The 9,634-nt window shown below is 34.6% G+C and overlaps 1 protein-coding gene across 1 annotated transcript in view; it reads right to left on the minus strand.

The window, feature by feature from the left end:
- Positions 1–7,637, minus strand: part of Pus1 (Pseudouridine synthase 1) — a 12,282-nt gene extending 4,645 nt beyond the window's left edge. The window contains exons 1-4 of the mRNA XM_022838499.1: positions 7,536–7,637; positions 6,435–6,677; positions 5,700–5,991; positions 1,692–1,969 (exon numbers count right to left, since the gene is read on the minus strand). Coding sequence (XP_022694234.1) covers positions 1,692–1,969; positions 5,700–5,991; positions 6,435–6,677; positions 7,536–7,622 — 900 coding nt within the window. The 5' untranslated portion in view covers positions 7,623–7,637. The remainder of the gene's footprint in view (positions 1–1,691; positions 1,970–5,699; positions 5,992–6,434; positions 6,678–7,535) is intronic.
- Positions 7,638–9,634: the final 1,997 nt, after the last annotated feature.

A 9,634-nucleotide genomic window follows, 5' to 3' on the forward strand; every position in this document is an offset into this window, starting at 1 on the left:
TATATATAGGTGCACTACGATTAAAAAACTTTTGTACTGGAAAAGAACTAACCGTTTTAAGCTAAACAGCGATACTCGATATCAGGTAGTGAATTTACTAAAACTATTTAGGCCATATGATTACAGATTTCAGATTTACGGGTTACCATTACGTTACACTGCGCCATTATATTACGCAGAGCGTAGCCCTGCAAAGGGCTCCCTGTTAGAATAATGGAATTTTTAAATAAGTACAAAAAGTTTCACCGACTGGGTATCACTGAGGCGAATCTTAAGACCAAAATGAATGTATCACGGCAGATGCTACAGTATGAAATATCGTTAACTCTGGGCAAACGAGGGCCACAAATTGCTATTCAATATTGTTAAGTATTCTAATATTGTTTATTAATTATAATATTATCTGTTTCGTTGTTTTGTGCTTTTTTATTTATTTAGGAAAAGTAAAAAGATTGCATCATTGAAGCACTGATATCGCAAAAATTTACAAAAACATTTTATTTGTAACACCATCTGATCTTTACTTATTCTTATATACTTAATTTTTCATCAACTTGAAAAACTGCTGATTTTCTTAAAAAAAAACATGCACTGAAACTTTAATTAATAAATGCAAAACTAACAAAGATATTACATTATCTTTATTCATAGTAGTAACGTTTATCTTATATTAATATGTCACTGATGTACTAAAAATATTACTTGCTTACAGAGTACTCGATTATAACATTTATCGATTTCCAGGAAGTTATACAAAAGCCACACTAAAAAGCAAAGCCTTTGAGAGGAAAACATTATAAAATTTGCTTTTTTTTACCCAATTAAATCGCTTTTCAAGTTTGGATGTAGAATTGCATATTACGATGTTCGCAACTTTGTTGGGATGAAATCGATTCAGTACATTCTTAGAAAAAGATCTTAGAAGATACATGATTATCGTTATACTGTGATATCAATCTGCACTTACTACACACTCAGTATCCTCTAGCAAATAGGTCTTATACTACCTTCACTGTTTTTTTTACATTTACAGTCAATTGTTGCTTTAGCCAGTTCCCTTGCGTGCCTGCGGCAGCAGTGGACCTCTCCTGTGTAACTAGAATAATAGCATCTTCCTTCTCGACAGCTACACCTTTAGGCATCTCAAAAGAAACAATCTCGCTGTAGCAAATACATCGAGTGAAGTTAACACTTGTGCATTTCCGTAAAACTCTTAGTAAAATACTAGTCAGCATAGCCCCCTGGTACATCTAGTATAAACTAGAATATTGGACTTGAAATTCATTTCATAACAGTAATAAATATATATATGCTTTGTTATATATAGATCCACTTTATTCCTATATGCCTTGTGGGATTAGAGGCCTTGTAAAATTATAAGTGTTCAGAATTGTTCAGAACAACGTAGCTTACTTCACTTGAGAAAGAAAACTAAAAACGAAAGTGCCTAATATTTTACCTTAGGTCACATATAACCTAAATCATTTTAAACATATATATATATATATATATATATATATAATGTAAACAAAGTACATTAAAAAAACTCGCGTTGATTCTATTACTAAAAGTAGTGTCTGTAGTTTGTTGAGAAGTATATAATGTTATATTTACGTAAGCTTAATAGAACTTTACAACTTAATCAAAACATTTGTCAAAGACTGTAACACTGTACCTGTTTTTCAGATTACCTTCAAATAGCTATTAGCCTTTTCGACTCTGTCCGATGTAAGCCTGTACTTTTCATTAGCAATTACATCTGGCGGAGCAAATGCGAAGGTGGGCATAACGTAACTGTATGTCCGGGCATCGGCATTGTTCTTCGAGTTAAAATTCTTCGTGACTCTTTTGAGTCCAACCACACGAATCTGGTCAACAAGTCTCGCGTTGATAGCCCCTGTCATTTCTTCTGGGCTGCCTTTTGTTGTTGGTAGCTTCAAGGAAACGACTTGCCGAGCTGCCGACACACCTAATGAAAGAAAAAATACATAACAAGTCGATTTGAAGTATAAGCAGAATAATAATTTAGACAGTCATAGTCAGTCTCGTATGGTTATATTAAGGAACATGAGAACACATACCTTAACTTTTTGCTATAGTTGTATGCTCGCTTAAATTTAACCTGCTTATTATATCATTTGATCCTGGCGTAGCAAACGCAAAAATTTTCATGTATTAATTCGTAAACCGTTATTGTTAGTTCATTACAGGGAGAGTAACATATTAGATCATTATTGGTGTATTTGATACTTGCTTTTTCAACTTGTTCTAATTCAATTTTGCGGCTAACGAAAATGTTAAGTAATCATCGCAGATGATGCTTTTCAATTACTGTCAATATATTCTACGTTCAATCCTACTCAGTCCTCAGACCTGTAACCATTAAAATCTTATAAACTAGATCATACTACTAAACTATTTGTTTACTAAATTTAATAACACGTGGCAGTCTAAGTTCGAACCAAGCGTCAGTATAGTTCGTTTTATTCTAAAACAATGGTTAATGCTACTACTGTGCGTGCAACGTTTTTTTTTATAAGCTAGACTAACTCTTATGATCAAGAATTTAAATCGGTGCTGCTGTGTGCTTATTAAAACTAAAAGTAATTTTGCAGCACTGGTTTTTCGTTGTAAACAGTATATTCTATTGCCCAACGAAATCTTCAGGTATGCGTACGAATTAAATGATTTATTCTGATGTTGCAAGTCACCAATAGCTGATTTTTGATTTGATTCGATGCGATTTCAACATTCGAATTTGCGATGCATGGATAAAAAGGAGCGCATTCGGCTAGTTTAATGAGAGGTTTTAGGTCAAACATTATTGCTACTTGGCCAAAGTTTTTATATATTATTTTTTAAACTCCCGGGGCACACGAAAAAGAGAATAGCAGAAGATGTACAATTCATTGGAGCTACTAGAGCGCAGCCTCTGCTTATATAAAAACTACATAAGCACGCCAATCTTAGCATGTGCAAGCCATTGTGACAATGGTAAGTTTAGTAAGTCTACAATGGTATTGTCATCACTAGTAGAAATATTATCCCCATAGGGTTTTTTGTTACACCATCAGCTACGCTAGTGATGGCACATTGCAAATGTGCCTGAATATTCTGCCAGACGGAGCCGTGTAGGATGCTAGTCCGCATCTCTTTGAGTGCATTGCATTGGTAAGAATGCATATGCAGCCATTCAAATTTTAGCATTAACAAATGGTTACTATAGCAGATGACTAGCATGCCGGGAAGGCCCATATAACTCCAACAAGACTCACCCGGCTTGACCTTTTAGTGGAGCAAAGTCTTCGATGCTGTACCAAAAAGGAGATTCCGAGGACTTGTTCACACAATAAGAATAGGTAAATGCGTCAAAAAGGAATCTTATAGCCATCCTTCTAGTAAACGCTGATGAACAATTGCTAAATTATGTAATGATAGCGGGTGTCCCAAAGAATGCATGCACAGTGTAAATCAAGATAATTTTAGCTTTTATTTATATTTGAATAACATTTCAATTGCTCATAGAAAGAATCTACACAAATTCTATATTTGACTTTTCTTCCTACCACAGATGTTCGCAATTATTACCGTTTCGATTAACACACTGTTGATAATTGCTATTGATACGCAACTTCAACAAATATTTCATTTAATGCTTAATTGCCGCGTTTATATTTTTTAGAGTCCTTGACTTTCTCACGTAGACTTTACTTTTAAGATATTCCCACGAAAAGACCATTGGTTTTAAGTCTGAGGAACGGGCGGGATGTTCTATGGTACCTCATTGCCCTATCTATTTGCTTGAAAAATTTCTATAATGAGATTGTCTTATAGCCAAATATTATTTGAATTTTTTTCGGTTCCAACCTCCTCCATCAATAGCTTATACCATTATTGTAATGTAAGTTTTCCATTTACATGTTACTTCTGCTATATTTTTATACTTTCAATAATATTTTGAAGTTTTTTTCGTTATTATTACCCCAGTTTGTAGCTAAAAAAAATTATCAGTAATTTTTCGACAACTCTGTAGTAGAACAGGCTGATCAGATAACTACAGCGCAACAACGTGATTGTTAGAATTTTTTTAAAATGGGGTAGGCAATCTGTCTTTAGCTATAGCGGCATAAATGCTGCTAAGATATTAACTGATTAAGAACTAGGAAAAGAGAATCATCACGGCCAGCTAGCTACAACCTGCAAATGAATGCAACATCAAGTAAACTTCTTAATTCTCGTAAACATTTTAATGAGAGAAGAAGACAAGTGCAAAGGTGTGCGATGAAGCGGCCGTGCAACAGAATACCGGCTGGTATATATCACAATTCAAGTTATGCTAAATTTTACATCAGCAGGCTATCGAGATTAGCACAGCAGGGTAAGCAATTACCACAACACGGTTATAGAATTACAGCTTTGACAGAAATGATGCAATGAATTAACATAATCAGGAAGATAAGTGTACTATAGCCGTAAAACTGGCTCGCGATAACACTATTTTGCAACAGGAGTTCTCAGAAAAATTGTAACCAAGTAACTAGCTCAGAAAAGTGTAGGTTTTCAATCAAGCTATAATATTTTAGAGTCTGTATAATACTAACTAATTCGTCCTGAAATAAACCGATAAAGTATCTGTAAAGGAATAACGTATCACATAGAACATGATCGGAACGCATGAACAGCTAGTCTGTTTCCGAGCTGTAAGCTCATGTTGAGCTGGATGTGAATTGATCGAATCAGATTAGTTAACTGAATTAATGGTAGAATAGGCTAAGCTCACTCGTCAGTCTAATAACAATATGCATGTTAACCTAGCTTAGCTATCTTAAAATAAATTTTTTATGAAACATTTTCTAACATACTGTGTTTTATTACTCGCATCCCATACAGCCATTTGAGGTCGTCGAAAGTGCAGTTCCTAAAAGTATCTAAGATAGACTTTGCTGAAGATTCTGAATTTTTCTTGGTAATTGTTACAGCAGGTTTTTGGCATGTGAAATCTGAGAAAATGAAAAAAAATGTAAGCGATATATTCAGACGAAAATTCTAGATACGTTATTTTTGCTTCTCAATTGAGCATAAAAAGAGCTGGCGAAAGCAGCCACAAAAAAGCTATACTTCAAAAAAAGGCAGCCAATCTCTGTTTAGTAATACCACACGTTCTTAAATAATTGAAAGAATATTCACTTGTATACGAACGATTAGCGCCGGTTTTTATTTGAGCAAAAGAAACATTAAATAAAATAGGTTTGGATTCCCTTCTCGTTGAGAAAAGCATAGTTAGTATCGAGCACTAAAAAACGGTAACATATGATTAAAGGAATTTAATTAGAAGCAGGTGTGCCAACATCCAAAAATAGTCCCGAACCGACAGTTGTGAAATTCTTTACGCCAAGAATCACGTTTCTTCACAGTCATCTCAAATAAATATTATTACAAAACGTGTCGCCTTGCACCAGACCTTCCAGTTAAAAGATACGCCTGGACCCAAACATGTTCTCCTTTATTAGAAGCTTTATGCAAGTTCACCGTTTACAGATCCACTAAATATATCAAAAGCTTTTACACAAACGCTGACCCTGCTGAACTTCATTTTCACACCTTCATTAAGTGTAATGCACATTGTGTTTAGTCTAGAATTTGTGCATAACGTATTAATATCTAATATAGGTTGGTGCGTCTTTGACGAAGCGGCTTACCCTTATCTGTCCTAGCGGCCCTTTGGAACATCATGTTTTGTGGATTGTTGTACGAGTCCTCCGTAATTAATCCTGCATTAAGACATGCCCTGAGTAAATCCTCTTCAATCGTTTTTGTGCCAGGATTCCTCTGCATGCCGAGGTACCCTTTCCCACAGTACATGAGACACATGGCAAACTTTTTGAGTTTCCATTTTTGTTCAAAATCCGCATTTGACGAACTGCTTTTTAAATTATCTGTCTCTGAAGTCTTCAAGGTTTTGCATCCATCAGGCGCAGCAACCGCTTCGGTCTGTGGCACGCGATGAGTTATAACAAAATAAAATATAACAAGTCTAAAATATTACGCAAAACATTTCAATGTTTGCATCAATTATTTGCAAAGCTGACCATATTAACAGACCAATCCTTTTACCGTGTCAAAGAAAAAGTAGTACAACGCGTTAGGAAACACTTGAAAGACAAAAATACTTTTTTCCTTCTTTTACTCTAAGTTATGAAATTGTGTGCTTTACTTCACATGTTGAAGTGTACTAAGGTTTAGTCACGGCGCTCAGGCGACAACAAATTTAACCGGCCGCGCAATTAAATGTTTATAAACAGCTTAGGATCTTTTTACTAGTAGTACAAAGACCAAGTAACCCTATAAGTTGAGTAAGATAAGTTTTCATATTAGATTAATAACGCAAAAACTGAAACAAGCAGGGGTGGGTTAAGTAGTCCCATTGGATGTACCTGATTGAGTAGGCGAGTTTCAGCGCTGGTTCGAGGTTTTTTTTGTTCAGCCACATCCGTAATAGTGGTATCCCCTAGCGATGATGCATCACGTTTCTCTCCAATTTCCGGCATTTTTTTAACCCCCGTGCTTAAACCTTGTCGAACTAAAGTTAGCAAGGTCTCGTAACCCCAGGTTTTAGAAAACGCTTTTTTAGGTGGCGATAAATTACACCGCGCGCTTCGAAAATTCAACATGAAATACTACAAAAAATATTCGATTACAATATATTCACACTAAATGACTTCTTTGTAAGAAGCGGGCATTTAACAGCTATATACTGTATAGCCTTTTAATCTGCTATACAAGTACGTAACTTATACCCGAGTAACTACTAAGTGTGTAATTCTGAAAGTTTGGTCTTTGCCAGAAGTGCTCACTAGTATTGCTTCCTACACAGCAGAACCAAAACATTATCTTAAATTAATAAAGCACACATAGCAAATGAAGGGCATTTCTGGGTCAGGTAAGGAGAAAAACGGCGCCAAATTGGAAAAGGTCATTTATGTGTTTTTATTGTTTATGGCTGGATGTTTGCAGGGTGTTCAACATATTATAAATGTCATATTTTGAGATATCTTAGAAGAATAAATATATCTAAGGAACGAAGTCTGAGAGCATGTATAATAACTGTATTAGATCGCCGCGAATCTTAGAAAACGTTGCAGCAGCGCTATTTTGGGTAACCAACAGGCGAAAACATGTGAACTTGTACGCCGTTTAATGCTATTCTGCTGGATGTACATGTCGTAGATATAAGTATGCCTACACAAACGGTGTGAACGAGAGAAATTCACAGTGAGATATAAAGTTAGATGATGGTCTTCAGGTTAATTGATCTGAATTATAAAGCATATTGTAATTGATTAAAAAAAAAGTATATTTCAGATATGCAATTACTACATATTAGTATTGTGTATATATCTTGAACAAGAGACGGAAGCTGATCCCGAAAGAAGTCTAAAAATATAGTATTTACAGCTGGTTTCATACGTAGCGCAGTGCCAATCTTTCCAATCAGTAATCAATCATTAAAAAAAATAAAAAAAAAGAAGACGTACTTTGAGAGCCAAATAAACTAAAAGATGAGTCTTGACAAAACACGAACAGCTGAGGAAGCTGTCTGCTTTTCTAGTCGTTAGGAACATGTATCTAATGTCGCATATAGTTAGACCACTAAGGAATGAGCATTGTCATTACCAAATAAAAATAAATGATTGTTGTTGGAATATGATTGTTCAGAGATGTTGTGATTTGGGTGAAAAGACCACTTTACGTCGCTTTGGTTACTACTGTAATAATAAAAGATATCTGTACAACTTAAGACCCTGATGCGAAATCAAGGTATCATGTCTTCACACTATGAAAACACGTTACCATGTGTCAAGAAAACTTAAAATGTTTGCAAATAAAAAAGCGGATGAGATTTGGTGGGTATTAAGCCCATATTCCAGCTTAGTGTTAAACACGGTTTATTTTGTTTAGTAGAAGCTAAGCTATTTCCATATTACAGCAAGCAAATGCTAACAGTGCAAGAAGTGTAAATAATATTAGGCAATAGGAACACAGCTCCATGGTAGTAGAAAGCTATACAGACTTCTTAATCTTAAAACGTAATTTTTTGGGAACATGATATCTGTGATTTAAAATACTTTTAGCGTTAATTAACCAATATTATGAAAATAAAACTATTCTAGACCTAAAAAAAGTAAGGAAATTATGCAACGTAATCTCTGTCCACGCCATACTTTGCGTAGTAGTTATCTATATCGTCTTCAAATTAGTGAAATCAGTCTATTGTTGTACAAGTACGATTCGTATCTATAAAAGCGATGTAAACTTCTCTGAAGTGACACCTAACTTCGTACGTGCTACTCCCCCTTTTATGTACAAAAAGTATTTATTATTTACTTTGCCACATGTACAGTATATATTCTCATAAAATCACTATCCAGTTTTACTGTACATCAGAGTTTATTAATGTGCAGTACGTTACGTCAACAGATGGCATTTTTTTTTCTGTGGTCTTCTGTTTAATAGCACTTGCAAATCCTTAACCTCAATTTGCACCTCCTGACAGTGCTCCATTTTACGGAAAATATCTGGTGTATCTTCTTTAGCAAATCTTGTTCTTCTTGTCTCGTCGTGTCGAGTAATCGAAGTTTAAATCAGTAAGTGTGCTATTATACATGTGACTCATATCATTAAATGCAGCCAGAAATGCTTACATTCATAAACCTGGGAAATTCAACAGCATAGTGCAAATCTCCCTTGAGCCACCAATGCTTGTTAAACATTAATGAGTCAGAAAAATGTATGCACATATTTAAATTAACATCCTTTAGTGCATATTTTTGCGTTCAGTTTCTGTATCGGTAGTACAGTGCGATACATTTTAAGTAGTAAAAAGAAGGTGTCTTATTTCCTTACTGCATCGTCTTAGGTCGTCTTGGAGGATTCTTATAGCGGAATACAGTTACTTTTGTTTCGAGTGCTATCATAAGATTCACAGCATCCACAAAAACGTAATGTTATATCAGTATTTTTAGTATGCCGTTGATATGGTCAATATTTTTTTAGTGCTAATTTAGTGCTAAACGCGTTCTTTTTAGAAATTCAATTTATTATTTTTGGACTAATTTTGTTTAAAGGGAAATCAAAGAAGATCGTCTCGAGTGACACAATTTCAGAGGAGTTCTTTATTCACGTGTTATTTAAGAAATACAATCGCGGCGTAAAGGTGTTTTAAAGTACCTATTGTAATAAATATATCGCCACAGGTATTCTAAACTGAAATTACCTTGCACTGCAACGACTATTTTAAAGTTGGAATAGATAACGCCAATAGGAAAAATTTTATTTACTTTTAGATGAACGAAACAGAAAAGTTTCAAAGAACTGTTTATTCTTATGTTTTTTTTTATTTTTTTTTTTATCAAAGTATTCATGTGAAAAAATAAGATTTTATTTTTCAGTGCTAAAAACCACTGCTTTAAAGGTCTTCTATTCGATGCAGCTGGCTACTGTGAAAAGTTAAAAACTTTTAATTTGGCGTCATATTATTTAGCTTGAGCCTGCTTGTGGCCTAATCGAAAAAGAATGGTGTGAAGAATGTTTCTCTCCACTACAGACCTTTTTCTTTTTGGCCTTCTCCGCATAT

The sequence above is a fragment of the Varroa jacobsoni genome, unplaced genomic scaffold (assembly GCF_002532875.2).
Source record: "Varroa jacobsoni isolate VJ856 unplaced genomic scaffold, vjacob_1.0 scaffold_765, whole genome shotgun sequence".
Taxonomy (NCBI): Eukaryota; Metazoa; Arthropoda; class Arachnida; order Mesostigmata; family Varroidae; genus Varroa; species Varroa jacobsoni.